Source organism: Bactrocera oleae, chromosome 6, assembly GCF_042242935.1.
Source record: "Bactrocera oleae isolate idBacOlea1 chromosome 6, idBacOlea1, whole genome shotgun sequence".
Classification (NCBI taxonomy): domain Eukaryota; kingdom Metazoa; phylum Arthropoda; class Insecta; order Diptera; family Tephritidae; genus Bactrocera; species Bactrocera oleae.
This window is the reverse complement of record NC_091540.1, coordinates 50,169,096-50,189,193: the sequence shown is the minus strand read 5'-3', so window position 1 is coordinate 50,189,193 and position 20,098 is coordinate 50,169,096. Positions and strand designations below refer to the sequence as shown.

Sequence of the window (20,098 nt, the reverse complement as noted above, 5' to 3'; positions counted from 1 at the left end):
TGTTAAAAAAAATATATATTAGAAAAACTATTTTGTAACTAAAAATGATAAAAAATTACTAAAAAAAAACTTTGATAAAAAAAAAATTATAACCTTACTTTTATAAAAAATTTCAATTTAAAATACAAAAAAAAAATAATTACATAAACAACACTAAATAAAAAACTATTAAAAACAAAAATAAGAAATAGAATAAAAACATGTTTGCAAAATTTATTAATTTTTTTTTATTTATAAAAAAAAAAAATAAGTTAAAACAAAAATTTATAAAGAACAACTATGTATTGTATAAAACAAGAAATAATAAAAAACAAAAGTTTATAAATAAAAATATATAAAAACAAAAATAGGATAAAAAAAAATTTCAAAAAATAATCTCTTTTTTTTGATTTATAAATTTTACAAAAAAAATAATAAGTAAAAACAAAAATTTATAAAGATCAACAATGTATAAAACAAAAAATATTAAAATTTTTTTTTTAATTTATAAAAATACCAAAATTAATTTAAAACCGAAATTTATAAAAAAATAATGAAAAACAAATGTTTACAACAAGAATTTTAGTGGCATTAATTTTTTGCAATTACATAATTTTTTTTCACAAATTTAGCTTACCTTGTGTCAAGTGTGCATACAATTTGTATTAATAAATATAGTAAATAATTTTTTCAGTGTAGCTTTTTATGTTTGTGTGAAAAAGTATTGAAAAAAAAAAATTCAGTCACACTCGCACTCCCCAGACGACGAAGCAAGTGCTAAAGTCACAAGTCAAAAGCAAAAATACAAGAGTTTCCTTTGCGTATATGTAAAAAATTTGCATGAATCTTTTTATTAAGAAATTTTTTGTTTTCAATAATAGTGATGCTTACGAAAAATACTTTTTTCAGCTTAAAATCATTTCATAATTTTTTGCATTTGTTTACTTTTGTTTCGTTCTAAATATTATTAAACTTCGCACTACATTTCTAAGCTTAAAAAAACGACAGACAAATTGTTTACTAAAAAGAAAATACAATGCTAACATTGTGTAAGAACCGTTATTACATAATACATAATATATGTATCTGATAGTGAATATGCTCGCGCAGTAGCAAATAGAGCAAATAGTCAATAGTACATGGTAAATCGTAAATGGTAAATGGTAAAGTGTACATACAATTATATATAATAGTAAATATGAAAATTGGTAGTGTTTGAAAGAATTCTTGCTTACAGATACATTTTCTTTTTTACTTTTATTTTATTTTTTTTATATTTTGTTTTTTGTAGTAGAGTTTTAAGTCTATGCAAGATTTGAGATAATGCAACATACATTTTTTGTTGTTGTTTTAGCAATAATGTCTAAATAATTTAAAACTAGGTCAAGTATGTAAGCAAATTAATAAAACAAAATACAAAAAAAAAAAATAATAATAATAATATAATAACAAAAAATTGCATAAACCACAAGAGCTACAAGTAAATTGTAACAGTAAACAAAAAGATTTGTAAAATTAAAATTTATGTTTATTTGAAATCAGTCCACAGGCTCAAATTGTAATCAATTAATTATTACATTAATTAATGATTTTTTTTTGTTTTCTTATTTTATAAAGTCATTAAGTAATTCATACAAAAATATATATATGTATGTATATATGTAACTATATATGTATATACATATGCCACTACAATTAAATACGCACATTTAGTAAGTAGTGTAGCAAAAACTTATGCTAATTTTAAATTAAATATTATATTTAAAAAAAAATGATGAAATAACTGCGTTGCTTCTGCGCAGGCGCCTTGAATAAATTTTCATTTTACTAACGGCATAGCTATTACCACGTCATGTATTTGTTTTTGTTGTAGCTATAGTCTTGTAGTAAGCACACATTGAAACTTTACAATTTTCCATAAAACATTTGGTGCGCAAGTGCGTGTGTGTGTCTGTATTTCCGCTAAAAAACACTACAAATACAAAGCGAAATTTTCTGATCAATTTTTGTGTATTCAGTGCACCTTTGTTATATCTAAGCATGTCATTTTGTATTTTGCACATTTTCACAAATTTTGCATTTTCAACTTATGCTATTTTACTATTTAATTTTCGCTTGCTTTGAGTCATTTGCATATAAAACACACTTAAAGCGGATACATACGTGCACATAACCTACAATTGTATATAAACTTGTACATGGTCATGTTTGTATATATGTATGTATGCATGTGTGTGTTATACAATTTTACAATTCTAATTTTGAATAAATGAAAAAAATAACTCAAAACGGAGTGTGTAAGCAATTTTCGGCAGCATATTTTACAACTGGAAAATGTTAAAGGTTTGCAGCTAATCTATGTGAAATAAATAAAAAAAAAAATTGTTGGCGGTGTTGTTGTCGAATTGAATATTTTAGGAATTATTAAAAAATTTGCGAAAAAATTATATGTTATATTACACATTTTTTTTGGGTGTATGAAAATTTATGTTCATTAGTTTTATTAAAAAAAAATTAGAAACAATGAAATTTTATATTTTATGGACTTTGTTTCTATTTTATATTTAAAACGAAAAATTTGGTTTTATATTAATATTTTTTTCCGGTGTATAAAAATTAATGTTGATTACTTTTATTCAAAAATTAATTATATTTTTTAATAATTTTTTAACATTATATTTTATTTAAAAAGTTTCTTAAAGAAATTTTATAATTAAAAAAAAATTGTTGTGAATTTTTATATAAGACCATTGCTGTTAATGTACATGGAAATTATTAAACATTTTTATCAGATTAAAAAGAATGGCAAAAATAAGTGTGCTCTGTAGCAATAAAAATTGTGCAATCGCTAAATTTTTTGCAATATTTTACAATTGTATAATATTAATAAAAAAAAACTCGCAGCCGCAAAGGCTTAAGTGTCTTAATTTTTTTACTAAATTTTTTAACCAGCACCAGGCGCTGTTTATTATATTGTTGTTAATTATTAAAAATTTACAACTATTGGCGAAAAATTTTGCAAGTGATAATATATTCTAAAGAGTAGTAGCCGACGTATTTAATTAAATTTTTAAATATATTTTTAACAAGCCAATTGCACTATTTATTATATAGTTGTGTAACGATTAATAATGAAAAGATAAAATAAAAATTTTAAGCTAAAATTACATACAATTTATCTTTTTATTTTTTGCATAAAAAATTATTTGTTTACAATTTTGAACGAAACAGTGAAAAATAACTTTGCATTGAAAAAAGTGGAAAAAATACAAAATATTAAATTTAAAAGTTATATTTCAGCACTAAACAACAAGAAATGTTTTAGTTTATGCAATTTTATAAGAATATATTGAACTTGTGTATAATTTCCATTCACAAAAATATATTGTAGATAAGCAAATTATTCGTTAATATCTTTAGTAAACATATTTATAGTAAGTAAAATGAGTGGCAAAATTTTTAAAGAAAAAAAAAATATTTTAATATTGTTTACCAAAATGTAGTTTTTGATAATTCGCAAACAAACGTTAGCTGGTCAATAATGTCTGTTAAATTAAGGTTTTGCTTTTATTCTTAATTTTTTTATAATGTTTGGTTTGTCAATATAATATTATAAATTTAATATTGATCACCAAAAAACTATTTTTGAGAATTTGCAAAGTATCTTTACTTTGTCAATAATGGCTGTTAATTTTTGTTTTTACTTTTTAAAATGTAAAATTTATTTTTTAGTTTTAATAAATAAAGCATTTAACATAAAGCTTTTGCAATAATTTAATTTGTTTTAATCTGAAACCAAAGTATTATATTTGCGCTCAACTTTTGCACCATTTTTAGTTCATATTCTTCTGCTACAAATTAACATACACACACTTTTATAATTTTGTATTTATATTTTACGCTGTTTCTTTGACTTTAAACCGACGTACTACACCGCTAACAAGCAAATCACTTCATCATAGCGCAAAATAATCGAATGTTTCGACAAAAATACATTACACACATACTATATCTATAAGCGATGCTAAACTCTCTTCTGTTCAAACTCTATTGCAATTATGTCTTAAGCCGCATGTATCGCCTTGGCGTGTCTTAAATTCCGACGTAAATTACTGAAAATGCATGCTTGTGTGTGTGTGTGTGTGTGCGACACACTACATACACAAATATACCTATATATATATATGTATTTGTATGCGTGTGTTTGTGTTTATGCTTTACATTATTTACTTTTATATTTATTTTATTTATAGTATTTAAAAAAAAGTGTTTTACTTTTTTTGTTTTGAGGTAAATTTGGCAAACAAATTACATTAATTAATTAATTAATTACGTTCATTAATTATAACTACTATTTAATATGCATAGTCGTAAGTGTAATTGTAGTCGTTACATTGTTAAATATGTAATAGTTTATATAATAATAATTGCTGGTACATAATAATACATACATACACTACTTTTCGTTACGGACATTGAGAAATATTTCTTGCTTTGCTTTGTTTCATTAATTTCTTTTTAATTTTGTTTTATATATAATTTTTTTGCTTCTTACTTTCTTGTTGTGTCGTCACTCTTGCTATACATGCTGCTATGTATATACGCATATTTGTTATTGTTGCTTACACCATTTATTATTTTATTATTTGATTATTAATTGGCCCTTTGGTTCCAGCGACCACTTCTAGTTATGTATGTATATGCGTTTTGTTGTGAATACTTTTTGTTAAGATGTTTTAAGAAGTTTTTTTGTTTTGTTCTTTTGTTACATTTTACATATGTTTGTATATATATTTTATTTTACACTGTCTTCTTTTCTCTTTGCCTCTTCCTTTTGCTTGTTGTACACACACATTTAATTTTTACAATTTAACACTTTTTAATCTTATCAGCTTTGAATTATGCAATTCGATTTTTATATTCTTTATCGTCTTGTTGCCGTTTTGCTTCGTGCTTGGCTCTCGCAGATCGCAAGTTTTGCCTACATCTGCCTCAAGTTTGTCTACGCTTTTCTTCGACGCTGCAATATTTGTCGGCGTCTATCGGTTTAACTGCATTTTCATGTTATACAGCCTTTTAACTGCTAGCGACTCCTTCGTGCTTCCACTAACTTTGGCGGAGCTTTACGTACTGCTCGGTCGTTTGCTTCAAATGTTGTTGTTACATTTTATATAGTTTCTTTATTATTCCTGCTACCTTCTCTGACGACTAGTGTTGCTCTAAATGTTCCGTTCACTCGTCTTGTCCCGTTACTCGTTGAACTTCGTCTCCTTTATTTTGTGTTTATTCGGTGGTGATGGAATGATTAGTGTGTTTTTCTTCTCTTTTATTCTTGTTCTTCTTCTAATTTATCATGCTGCCTCTTAGACATTCCATTTAATTTACATTTATATTTCCAATTCCGTTTTTTCCTCCCCTCCACGCCTCGCTTGTAATTTTCAGCTTTGCAGCACTTGCCAAAAAGTGTGGCATCCCTCTTAGTTGCATTTCACAACTTGCGCACGCTTCGCTTGCTGGCTCACATTCAACTTAAAAATTAAAATCGTTGCTTTATCCTTAAATATTACGAGTCTATTAACATGATTTTATTTTAATTATAATTATATTTGTCGCTGTCACTCTCTGGTTCTCTGTTGCTCTTGCTGCTTTTGCTGCATACCTCGCTCTAATCAATCTTACGGCATTTTTGTTGTTTCATCTGCATCCGCTGCTGCCTCAGCCTTATTTGCTATCCTTAATTTTTGCAGTTTGCATAATTTGTGTTTGCTTTTGTTGTTGCTTTTGTTTACATTAATTAAATTTAAATGAAAAGAATTTGGTTAAGATGGGTGGTATTGTTGTTATTTTTGTTGTTGTTGTATTTTATTATATTATTTGTAGTTAATTAGTATCTACTTTTAGGCGGCTATGGCCTCATTTTGCCGTCATTCCCATTGGTGCGGCGATGGCGGCAATTCGGAAGGATGCGCTACAGTTGAACTGCAAAAAGGGAAATTGAAAAAGAGAAAAAACAAATTATAAGCAAACACTCCAGATATTTCATATAGTACAATACAGTTTTTGTTTAACAAAAAAACAATTAACAAAAATATCTAACACAAATGCGTAAATAAAACAAAAGCGAAACTTAAAAAACACACATATAAAAATATAAAGCAACTGATACAACACAACATAACTGCTACTAATATGTATAACAAAACAAATACAATGAAAACAAAAAAATATTGCATATTATAGAATTTATACAACATAACGGAAATGTTTCAAATCATAATTTTTTATGTTTTTAAAATGTGGTGTGAAACTGTTTTAAAAGATATTATATTCATATAAAATGTTTTAAATTATTTTTTTTTTATAAACATAAGTTTTATTTTATTAAAACAATTTTAAGTATTGTTTTTTATTTATATAACATAATAATAAATTAAGTATATATTAAGTATGTAAGTATATAAATCACGTCTACAAAAACAACCAAATTTTTTTCGAGTTTTACGCTTTCTGAAACCTGCTATAAAATCCAATCGAGGTTTCTTTATATTTATATAAACAATATATGCATTTATTAAAAAAAATTATATTTCGTATTATATATATATATATATATATAGCTATATACTTCCATATATATATATATATAGAAGTATAATGAAGTATAATGCATATATTATTCCTGCTAGAATCTATATATATATACTTCTATATATATATATATATGTATATATAAGATATCAAAATATTTATTTTTTTTTATTAAAAACCTACAAACTAACAGCAATATTCATTTTTAATTGAAATTGTTGGAGAATCTGTCAACTGGCAAATATGGTTAGCCTAGATTCCGAAGAAGCAACCATGGCATAATATTATACTTTTCGAAAATGAGTTCATAGCAGTTTTTCTTCAGACGATATTATCTACAGCCTTCTCTTGCACCTGTCTTATCACAATCACGAATAAATATGTCACTTTTGCATAGGCGCCTAAATATTTCCGGATTAAAAGCTTCAAGCAGTATTAAAGGGACTTGGTATGTAAACATTAATAGTCACACTTTTTTAGTAGTAATAAATATAATAATCTACCTAGTACCTTTCTATACTTATTAACTGTAACTAAATATTATAACTGTTTTCTTGTATGATTATAAAAGACTGACTAGTCGCATTATAGGCGTAGAGGGTAGAGATCATCTCACATGATTATATGAAAAATCAAAAGCGCCGCTGCAACTGACCGTGGCGTTTTCGTGAAGTGATGTGAGGATTTTTTAGACACGACAACCAAATGACTATAATAGTCACAAGACGTGATCTCCGATTAGAGGCGAAACGAATTCTTAGTATTATAAATATATTATTTCAAATTAGCCGGAAGTTAATTGTTGTCATGCTTTAATGTTCTTCTAAAAAAAGCGACAAAGCTTTGTTAAACTTTTTAAGTACAATCGGTTTTTGATTCCACAGCCGATCCAGTATACCTAAGTCATAGAAAGGATTGAGATTGTTCTCTAGTGGTCGCTTTATGTGTTAATTGACAGTAGTATCGAATGGATAATAGTAGAGTCAATCAAATAGAAATTTTTTCGGGTTTAGGGTTATTCACAAACTTGTGTTTAGGGGAATTTTGTGAATATTATCGATAGACCCGCACAACAACACAACCGTATTCCAATATGTTTCTTTTGTAATATTGTAAGTTGTTTAAAAAATAAATTAATAAATAAGAAAACACAAAATATATATATAATGAGCTGCACATTTTGCTGGTTTTCCAAAGCAATTCGAAACTGGTGAAAATTTTGCTGAATGGATCCATTTTCGAGCCACTTACTTGTATACTGTATAATTGCAATTTTTATCTAAAAACGTTCATATAAACATATCTTATACGTTCTTCATCCGGCTCTAACAATAAATTTATAACATCGGTAGAGTGCATATGCACATCAAATTATTTAGCCCACATCCATTTTATGACAAAATGTGTTATTCTGCTAATCCGCATAATAGATTTCATAAATACTGCTAATCGTTTACTGAAAATTATTACACCAAAATGACAAGAACGACGTGTTGAATCATACGAGTTACGTTCACTTTTGTACTCGAACAGGATATATTAGGCTTGCCACAAGGGTTGTAAGACACAGTCCCTCAGTTTTTGAGGTATTTTTTTAATTGACAAAACATCTTCACGAAATTCACCATAGACTTTTATCCAAGGTGGTGCTACAATCTAAGAAAAAATTGCTTAATCGAATTACTATAGCATATATTGCTGCTCAAAATGTAAACAACAATCTTATTACACGTTTTTTATAATCTTACAACATGTTGCTACAGAGTATAATAGTTTTGTTTTCTACCATATATTAAATGCACGTTTGAAGAGAATTAAAGCTTCAGTGCAGCTACGTATTTAGTTTTTTGTTGTTTTGAGTACAAATTATTTCATACAAAAAAAGGTTGTTCCAAATTAACGCAAGATTTAAATTTTGCACCATTTATCTAGTAGTGTTGACAAGCCCTAAAACAAAAAAAGAAAACCAAATCAACAGCTGACAGCTTAGGCTTACTAAAAATGGACCGTTACACGATAGAACAACGTGTCTTCATTATTGTAAAATACTTCAAAAATAATGAAAGCTTGGCGACTGCTTACAAAATTCAATTAACACAACAACTGAAGCCGTGCACATGCGTTAATCTTAGGACACCCTTTATATATGTAGCAAGGTGCTTGGTCGGTACGACTAAAACCCAAAATACACACGTTGTGTAATTTAAGCTCAGAATGTTGTGGTTGCAGTTGTAACATTTATAGGTGCAACTATATGAACATAATTTAATGTTTATATATATATTTTTTTTTGAGAATCGAAAAATTTTTAAACTAATATAAGCTATGAAAAAATTTTTTTTTGGTAATTTTTTGTTTTTAATTTGTTTTAATATATATTAAAAATCGCTTTCAATATTGTGCTAATAAATAATGATTGCTCTTTTAACTAAAAATATGCACGAAAATATTTTTTAAACATTATAAGATACAAAAATTTTACGTCTATCTATTTTCACAATAAATTACTCTCCAAATTTCGAGTCACTCAATAAAGTATAAGCGAGTTATGGTTCCGCTCTTGTCAAAAAAATGCTGTTACAAACAAAACACATTCAAAATTAAAATTTTTTTTATGAGATCTGATCGATTTAAATAGAGGTATTTGCAAAAATTTTCCAAGTAATAAATAATAATCTCAGTTTTAATTCTCTGCAATAAATTTCAAACGAAATAAAGTCGATTTTTGGAAAATTTGAATGCGTAGCTACTTACAGCTGCAAACAAAAAAATTACTGTGTATTCTTAAAAAATATATATATATACACTTTAAATTTTAAAATAATTGATACAGTATTTTTTAATTTCCAAAAGACGCATTTTCTAGGTGAGACACACTAGGACATCGCACTTAAATTTAAATATTATTTAAATATTAATCGGGATCAGTATTTAAACTCCAGTTGTGTGTGTTTGGTAAAAATTGTTTGCAAATTTATAAAATAAATAGAATTTCTAAAATAAACGCACGTAACTGTCTTACTAAGTATTAGTATTGTGTAGCCAACTAGTGTAAGTACAATTTAAATAACTAAAACTACGGAAATTTACATACATACATACAAAAGTGTGAACTATGTTAAATAATAATTACAAAAACAATGAAATCATAACAAACTAAATGATGGCGAGAGATGACTAGCTTTCGCTATAAAGATATGCATATAAAACTACGAATAAACAAAACAAATATAAGTACGAATAAAGCTTCAATTTAGATTAGTTTAGTTTTTAAATTATTGTAGTTGAGTTTAGTTTGGACTTTGGTTAAGGGCTAAGAAGGAGATAATGTAATAACTACTAATAATCACTGCTGCATTTTAGCTTATTTACTCCTGGTGTGTGGCAGCTCACATTTATAACTATGGTATATATATACATACAACTGCACAAGAACGCATTTGCCACGACAAATTTTGATGGATAGACAGACACACATTTGCCATTACGCCGGCAGCAATAGTTTACAGTAGTTAGTAATAAGGTGTGTTGTTGTTGTACAATTTAGTAGCATTTCGATAATTGATGAATGGTTTTTATTGTTGTTGTTGTTGTTGTTGTTAGGCGTTGCACATAGCAATGTTTGCGGTAAATTTTGAAAGTACACCATATTAGAATGCGACGGAACAAGCAAATATTCGATATGTATCTATGTGTGAGTATGTGTATGTTGTTGGCGACAACGTTACTGTTTTTGGCTAAAATATCAATTTTTGCTTAATTCACAGTCGTTTGGCTAATTTTTAGTACAAAGCGCACATATACATATATACATACACACACCTACACAAGCATACCTAGGTATTTGTGGTGCGAACGTTTGCTTATTGTTGTTATATGGATGGTTTGTTGTTGTTGATTGGTTAGGTTGTTGGATTTTAGTTAATAACGTTGGTGTGTGATTGTGTGTTTTTAGGAATTGTATGAATGTATTGTCCATTAGACCTAAGTGATCGGTGCTAACATTTGTACAAATCGGGATTTACACATAGTTATGTCTATGTATTGATAATGGGTAAGTGGTTAATTATGTAAATATGTATGCGTGTAATGTTATACCTAATTTTTCGTGTTTCTAGGATTTATAGTATAATCTATGTAACTCCCAATTACACAAATATTATAAACTAAAGGGGAGTAAAATAACTTAATAAAAGTTACTAAAATAAAATTTATTGACATTTTTGGTAACGCCAAAGCTAAATATAATCTATATACACACACCTACACATACATACATACATCTACTTCTAATTATATACAACCAGTTCTTGTCTTAGTCAAGTTCATATTTTTGTGTTGATTATATTTTTGTTGTTGAGGAAATATTTGTTGTTATTTTAAATATACTAAAAGTGTCGCAAAAGAGATGCTTGACAACATAGCTGTGGATTTTAGATTCAAAGATTTTAGAACGCGTCATTACCAGTGACAAGACGGGGGTTAATGAATATGACTTCAAAACTGTCGAACGGCGCTTCAAAAATGATTCGTAATCGGAAAAACTAAAATTCACTGAAGACACTGAAGACTAAACCAGCCGAGACTTATAACAAGTGTTCTGAAAATTGGATTACTAATTGGTTTATATTGGCTTAGTAGCCTATTTTGAACGCATTGAAATACGTGAAAACATTGTTTTTTGGCAGTTTCGTTGTAAATTTGTTAATGATAAACCAATTATGACGGTTTCAGTATCAAATACGCCGAAATATACTATTGCGCTCCATCAGCTATGAATTTTCCTTAAATTTATCTTCACCTTTAGTTTAAAACTCTGAAAAATATCTCGTTTATTATTTCTGCATCTAAAAACTCTTCAATAATCGTTTCATCTGTATCTACTACAGCTATATATAAACTTTATACAACCTAACAACAATTTCATCGTAGATTACACCATTGCCTTATGCAATAACTCATGTCAAATTTCGTGAAGATATCTCGTCAAACAAAAAAGCTTTATCCTAGGTAGACGGACAGATAGCTGATCATTTATATATATATATTTTATAAGGTCTCCGACGTTTCCTTCTAGGTGTTACAAACCTCGTGGCAAATTTAATATGCCATGTTCAAATGTACTGTATTCATATAGTACACCATATCGTATAAGCAACACAGCAAATATCATTCACTTGTATGAAAGCTCAAGTCATTTGATGCGCATAACTTTTAAAAGCATATTCTTATGAAACAAACCTTAGGGCTATTTTTGTAGAGTGGGTAATAAAATATAATTTTTCCAAAGTTGTAGGTTTACTTGAAAGGAAAATCCCATGTAAAATACATGGAAAAGAAACATGATTTATGCAAAGTTTAGATTGAAAAATAAAGCGCATTCTACGTTGCATATTTTTTTGGTCAAAAACTGAAAGTCTAGTGGGTGGTGGTCTAAAAAAAAACAAGTAAGGTTCGGGTGTAATATTTCATACTCTTGCAACTTCCAAGAAACATAGCCGGGGAAATACCTTCAGGTGTTGGCAAAATTTTTTTATTTTAATGTTGCGAAAGAATTCAACATTCATTGTTCGACGAAATCGTGAATGGCTTCAAATCAAATTTGGTGTATTATAAGCCCTCTTTTACCATTTCGGGTGTAAAATTTTAAATCTTTGGCGCATTCAGTAGTAGATTTATCGCACTTTTAGTAGTTTACAAAAACTGTTATATGGGAAGTGGGCGGGGCGAGGTCACGCCAATTTTTTAAAAGTTTCTCAACCAACCCTTTTTGGGTGTTGTTATATCAATTTTTACACAAGTTATCGCTTGCATGGACGGACAGACAGTCGTACGAAATTTAACTCGTCTCGTCATCCTGATCATTTCTATATATATATATATATAATCCTATATCTAACTCGATTAGTTTTAGGTGATACAAACAACCGTTAGGTGAACAAAACTATTATACTCTGTAGCAACATAGCAAGAGTTTAAAAATAAACTTGGGAAATAAGGGACAACCTAATGTACATATCAAAGGGCTGATTAATCGTAAACAAACTGAAATAAATTTCTAAAAGTTTCGATTACTAATTCTAAGTTATATTTCTATATTTTGTCTGTTTTCTATACCTAAACACCACATACACACACACGCATTATACAAGTACAATACATATATACAGAATACCTACATATACATACATACATATATATGCAATGTTGTATCAGTAACAGTAATATGTTGTAAATTGAACTGTCTAACGGGTTAAGAGAGGTTATGATAGCTTAAGTGGTTACTAAATAACGGAAAATATATAATAAAATAACAAAAAAAAAAGTAGTAGAAAACAAATCAAATACGAATTAAATATTAACAGACCTAATTCAGAGATTTCATTTGTTGTATGTAGACAGATAGTGGTTGAATAAATTTGTTGTTGTTGTTGTTGTCAATCAGCTGAGCTGAAATGCCGCTTCAAATAATATATGCAAATAACAGAGTTGTTGTTGTGCTTGTCGATAACAAAGTTGCACTCGATGCGTTTTGTTGTCAAGTTGTTGCAACGGCAAAAAATATTATTTAGACACACACACACACATAAACGAGTGACAATCGACGCCATCACGAGCCACTAACTATGGACTCATCGGCAGTATCCGTGGCACTGTTATCTTTTCGCTCCCAGCACAAGGTCAAATTGAGCGTTAATATGGATGCGAACGTCAGCGTAGAAGACGCGTCCTTATGCGTTTGCGTCCGTTTGATGAATGACTCCGCAGTCGCTGCCGGCGTTTGTATAATGGACTTAAGCGCTACGGCAAGTTCAAATTATTGTAGTTCGCGGCATCGATCGATCTCCAGCTGTTGCATTACCGTTATGCCAACAGGATAACGTTTGCTGCGCTCTTTCCGCAATTTCTTAATTTGCTCAACGTATCTATGTATGTGGTTAAAAATTGTTTAGTTGTATGTGTGCGCACAGCAATCAATGCACATGTACTCGTATATATATATATATATATGTATATGTACACAAAAAACACACTCATTTGCATATGTCTGTATGTAGGTTAGGTGTTAAAACGCGTCTTTTTTGACTTCGGTTTATTTTTTGTAATTTATTTAAGTTTATAATTTTTTGACGAATTTTCGCCGCAATCAATACACGCACATTGCACTGAAGTACGGTTATGTGGCAAATTGCGTTTATCGTTTTCGCATGGACTTCATGCATGACACGCGCCATTGCATACTTTACGGCTCTGAGTGCATTGCGCTGGGTTGTGTGGGATTGTGTGCGATTGCTATCTTTAGATCGCTCAACTTTTAACTGTAATGTAATGCATGTGGGAGGAGTACATTTTAAATATGCGTTAAATACACCATACATATATTTGTATATATACATATTTATATATATTGTATTTGTTTGCTATTTGCAAGCATTTTTGCTTTTTTGTGGATTTTTCAAATTTTTTCTTAAATTATTTTTATTATTGTTTTTGCTTTTGTTGGCTGTGCTTTTCACTTTATGATTTTTATTTTCATTGTTGTTGTAGTTGTGGATTTTTAATTCATTTTACGATTTTCGATCTTCGTTCAACTTCTCTTTCTGACTTTATCTCTCTCGCTATTTGCAGCTGCAGCTGTATATATATCTGTATAACGGCATCTGTTGCACCAAACAGCGTCTCTAACAGCAGCAACAGCAGCAGTGGTTGCAGTAGTGGTAGTAGCAGTAGTAGTAGTAGTAGTAGTAGTAGTAGATTATCTCATTCTCATTGGCTTAACGCAAATGTAATTAAATTCAATAAATTTATTTTTAATAAAACTTTTATTAATTAAAGAATTAATTTATTATGAATGAATTCGTTTGAAATCATGATTAAATAACAAATCGGTAGCAAAAAAGGTAAAATTGTTTTTGAATTGGCGAATAACGGGGCGTAGTTGTTGTAATAGTGGTAGTAGCAGAGTAATAATAAATGAAATGAGATGAGCTGCGACTTTGTGAGAGACAACAGACACAAAGAACACAGTGTAACGGAAGAAATTGGAACAAAGTTGTAACGGATATGGAAGGTGAGCAGAGAATGCATGAAGAATTTTGAGGCACAAATTTCGACTAAAGATCACAAGGTAGCGGCTATACCAAAAATGCGCACGGAATTGTAATAAACTTTACGAAGAAAAGAAATGATAGATTTTAGTAAGTTAAAGAAAAATGGCAAAGTTAAGGCAAACAAAAAAGTGCGTGTAAATAGTGCAGTTAAAAAATGGCATAAAATGTAATAAAGTAATGAGAGAGGCATAAGAGAAATAAAAAAATAAAAAGTAGAAAAAAAAATATATGTATATATGTAAAAAACAGTAAAAATGTAAAAAAAAAAAACAATCAGAAAAATAAAAAGAAAAAAAAATTAAACAAAGATATATAAAAAAACAAAAAAAAAATATTAAAAAAGTATCAAAAAAAAATTAAAAAAAAAATATTAAAAAATTAAAAAAAAAAATATTAAAAAATTAAAAAAAAAATATTAAAAAATTAAAAAAAAAATATTAAAAAATTAAAAAAAAAAAATATTAAAAAAGTATCAAAAAAATAATTTTAAAATAATTAGTGTTGTAAAAAACTTAGCCATTAAAAAAAATTAACAAAAAATACAACTTTCTAGTGTATGGATAGCTAAATAAAAATGAAATGTGTTGAAAGTACAGTTGAAAAATGCCATCAAATGCGCAATGAGAGAGACAAAAGAGAAATGGAAAATATAACAAAAAATTCAAATATATATTTATATAAAAAACATATAAAAAATTATTATTACACAAGTAAAAAATTTGAAATGATAAATGAGAAAAAGTTTCAAAACGTGTAAAAATAATGAAAAAACCCCGTAAAAATAGTAAAAAAAAGCAAAATCTAATTAAAAGAAAAAATAAAATAGTTTTAAATAAAAAATTTAAAAAGTGTAAAAAATATTAAATAATATTAAAGAAATTCAAATTTTAGAGAAAGTATTTTTTTCTTTTTGGGAAAATTCTGAATTTCAATAAAAAAATAAACCAAAAATCCAACTCACTAGTGTATGCATGGCTAAATAAAAATAGAAATCATATTAAAAAATGTGTATAAATTAAAAATGAAATATGTTAGGCATAAAAATAAAAAAATAATTTGAAAAAAAAAATAATGCAAAATAAATAAAAAAATTTGGGCATTAAACTAAAACAATTTTATGTAAAAAGAAATTTTGAGAAAGGAAAAATTAGTTTTAAAAATAAGAGTAAAAAAAAAAATATGTGGCATTCGAATAATATTGAGACTCGTTAAGCAAAAACCAAAAAAGTTGCAAAGCAATCAATGTGAGTGTTAAAATAAATACCAAAAAAGGAATGTTAAGGTTTTGCTTGTTAATTTTATATTATTTCAACTGGAGGTTATTTTTTTTCTATATTTTTGTTAGTGGCAAAATTATGGCGTGAAATTTCACTTACCTAGCAAAACTTTTGAATGCCGCACTTTGCGGATTTATACAAAGTGGCACGCGTCCCGTTTGCAGTTGCTCCGCTATGAATTTGTGCATTTCCTCTGTAAGAGACATAAGTGTAAGGTTATTAAGAAACACTATGAGTTGTGAGCAAAAAATACAGCGTTCAAAAAATTAAAAAAAAAATTACAAAATAACACTACATAAAAATATATAAATTAAAAGAAAATAATAAAATGTAATAAAGAGAATATAAAAATTAAATTTAATAACACAAATAAAATAAAACAAACATAAATAAATTTTTATTTTAATAAATTTTTTTTTAAATTAATTTTCCTAAATATTTACTTTATTTTATTTTAATTAATTTTTATTTTTTTATTTTATTGCATATATACTTATATCTTTTACTTTATTTTATATCGCAATTAATTTCTTTTTATTGTATGTATATACGAATGGCTGTCATTTTTAGCATTTCCTAATAATTTAATTTTAAAAATTGCAATAAACGATATTCGCCTAAATTTTCAATATTATAGATGATGCCTGCATTTGATATTAAGTTTAAACGAAATATTGCTTTGGAAATTAAGTTTAAACTCTTTTTTTTAAAGTAGAACATTTCCATGTCAAATTTCGTAACGATATATTGTGAAATAAAATAGTTTTCGATACAAGAACTTTATTTTGAACGGTCAGTTTCTATGAATGCGAGCAAAATTTATATCTATCTTAAAAAGTGATGGACTGGTTTGCGTATATACAGACAGACGGTCAAACGGACATGGCTAAATCGTCTCAGCTCGTTACACTGCTCATTTATATATACACTTTATAAGGTCTCCGACGTTTTCAAAAGTTTGCCAAATTTATTATACTCTGTTCGGGGTATAAATATCATACTATTTGTATGATGTATACATCCAAATGCCTTCAACTGCATTACCTATAGTTAGGCTTCAAACCATTAATTTTTATTTACCATCACCTTATGTTAATGCTAATGTTCTAAGAATTTGAAGATATAACCTCCTATTTTGTTTTTAGATCAAATTAAATTTCAATTATATTCTAAATATATTTTCTGCAATGAAGAACTTTCTATTTGATGCTCCATAGATTAGACCTACCCAAACCCTTACAATTTTCAAAATACATCATTACTTTTTTTAAATTCTCTCTACAAACAAACTCCTTTCGAATTCTTTTACTCTATTTCATTTTTACCGCATACCGCATTAAATTCAACGTTACCTTTAACTTGCTGCACCGATGTCAATTTACGTTCCCACAAATCATCGAATGGCTGACCAGCTGATGGCTCAAAATCGGGCGTATATTGACGCATGCCGGCCGAGGTAGTGAAACAGCATTTGCACATGCACGAGTGGTAGCGTAGACGACCCTCGTCCAGATAGGGATGCGCCAGAGCATCCGTCACTGTAATGCGCTTATCCTGCAGAAATAAATATACGATTGTTTAGAAGAATGTGCTAAATAGAATTTACGCAAACACTTACCGGATCGAAAACAAGCATTTGACAAAGCAGATGCACCGCCTCGTGCGTCGCATGCGAACTGAGCGTGTACAACGCCGAAAATGATGGCAGCTTGGGTGCGCGACGCAGCATATGTGAGCGAGCGCCATCGCAGGCGTGACGCATATCCTCCATGGATGGTGTGCCCAACAGCTCGGTAATCAGCTCCAGCTGTTGTACGGGATTCTGTGCCTGAAAGAGAATGCGACGACCGAGCAGTTCGCCGAAAATGCAACCTACCGACCAAACATCCACCGCCGATGAGTAATGACGTGCGCCCATTAAAATTTCCGGTGCACGATAATATTGTGTGACGACCTCTTGTGTCATATGTTTGGCCTGATCGGGCTCTTCGACACGCGCCAAACCGAAATCACAAATTTTCAGCACACAATTCGAATTGACCAGCAGATTGCCGGGCTTGATGTCACGATGGAGTATGCGCGCCGAATGCAGATACTTGAGACCGCGCAATATTTGGTAGAGGAACACTTTAATGTGATCGGCGGAGAGATGTTGTGGTGAGACGATTATCTTATGGAGATCTGACTGTAGAAGTTCGGTTATCACATATCTATTATAAGTGAGGAGAAAATGACATTACAAACGACGAGTTGAGGAAATACGAAAGGTGAGCGTTTCAATGAAAAAAAGTTAAAAAAATTTAAATACATACACACTTACACACAAGTATATAAAATATATTAAAAGGTTAGAGGTTGTGTAAATTTAAAATAACGGCTTGCATTTGTGTGTGAAAGCAGTACGCCTTCATCGGCAAATGTTGACTTAAAAAACTTGCCGATTTAGGGCACTTACAATTGCCCATCAAACTGTAGAAATACAAAGTTCAGCAGAAAATGCGCCACACAATGAGTGCGAATAAGGCAAAGTTTTTCAATTAAATCGCTTTGATTTTATCCATTTGCTTTGATGTTGACGCGCAGTACTGTTCTAGTGCTGGCAACTTTTGGGCCGCCAACTTTCACAGCTCTCTACTTGAACACGCGCATTTGACTGCCTGCGACAGCGGCAATAGCCTTGAACTGCCGGAAACCGCAGAATGACTAGAAAAGTGGCTGTGGAAAATTTAATTTCCCCATTAGCATTTTGCAAAGACACTTCCTCGCACACACACACACAAAGAACAAGAGAGAGAGAGAGAGCGAGAGAGAGGGAAGGAGACTCCTGTCAGCGGCAGCTTTGGCCCCTTAATCTTCAATGAATTCTAATTAAATGAAATAAAAATGAGCAAGCGCATTCTAAAAACATTCATTTGCTCGAGTATTGTGCTAATTTCGCCGCAATGTAAAACAACCGTTACAAAATACTCAAACAATGTCAACGCGTGTGCAGTCATTCGCCTGTTGCAACAACGGGCGTCCTTGCTTATATGCAGCAGTGGCAGCAGCTGGAATGTGCGCGTTGCATTGCAGTTTTGTTGCCCCTAAAAGCAGGCAACACCTTGCAACGCGACTAAGGTAAGTTACTGGGCGTTAGCAATGTGTTCGTGTGTTGCTGATTGATGGCTCGATTCACTCGCTTGTGCCGATCCGCCTTATTGCCTTAATACATTTCATACTCAAGAAGAGCGGAAAGGTGAGAGATATAACGGAAAGACAAAGATAAAACTTCTTAATAAAAGATAAAAGTAAAGCATGAATGCAGCCAAAGCTATGCCGTAAAACTTTTAATGGTTCACAATTTCATTTCGGCATAAAAGTTACAAACTCTGATTTTATGCACCTATTAGAATGCTCAAGATAAAGTTGCTTCTATGTGTGATTCGTTCGGAGTGAAGAGAGTTTAATTTAAATTAAATTGAGTTGGGTGCTTAAAAGGCATACATAGTTGATTTTGCAAAATATTATATATGCGAAATAACTAAAGGTGTTGTTATAATTTTTAAACAAATCCCGATTTTTAATAGTTAAATATTTGTTTAAGAATTATGGTATATTTGATGGCAGTTCACAAAAAAAAAAATAATAATATATTTTTTTAAACAAAGCAAAAAATTTTTGAAAATATAATTCACGTTCACAAAAAATATTTTGTTTTGTTAATAAAAGTAAAATAAAAGTTTTAACGAGAATCTTACATACATCTAGTAAATTTTCCAGAAATCGTATAAGGATACCGAAAGGCAAAAAAACGTTGCCTACATTTCAGCGGAATGCATTAAACGCGAGTCACAAAGATAAAAGTGTTCTCAGAAACCTTGAACTAAGCTAAATGCAAGCTAGTATTTGATATAATGCATAGCAGTAGAATTCTGTGAATTAATATTACGAATTACATTGTACGGTGCTAGGTACGATATTGACAAATCGTGGATCAAACGCATTTTTAAGGAGAATTCATTAATGCTCAATAAGAAGGCTGTTGCTAATTCAACGAGAGAGAGAGAGAGAGCTTATTTGATTCTTGGAATACTGTGCGATGAAAGGTATAGAATTGATAAATCGACGAGCAACGGTATATCTAATACGAATATAGCCACTTGT

The 20,098-nt window shown here is 29.3% G+C and overlaps 1 protein-coding gene across 3 annotated transcripts in view; it reads right to left on the bottom strand.

The window, feature by feature from the left end:
* Positions 1–790: 790 nt before the first annotated feature.
* Positions 791–20,098, bottom strand: part of nmo (serine/threonine-protein kinase nemo) — a 245,095-nt gene continuing 225,787 nt past the window's right edge. Inside the window, exons 5-9 of one of the 3 annotated variants that reach the window (XR_011396940.1) lie at positions 17,574–18,165; positions 17,308–17,509; positions 16,055–16,148; positions 12,935–14,341; positions 791–5,958 (exon numbers count right to left, since the gene is read on the bottom strand). Coding sequence is in view for 2 of the 3 variants with exons in the window: in XM_014237265.3 (XP_014092740.2) it covers positions 5,904–5,958; positions 16,055–16,148; positions 17,308–17,509; positions 17,574–18,165 (943 nt within the window). In the remaining variant the exon portion in view is untranslated. The remainder of the gene's footprint in view (positions 5,959–12,934; positions 14,342–16,054; positions 16,149–17,307; positions 17,510–17,573; positions 18,166–20,098) is intronic. The other 2 variants (XM_014237265.3, XM_070111479.1) reach the window with 2 other exon arrangements.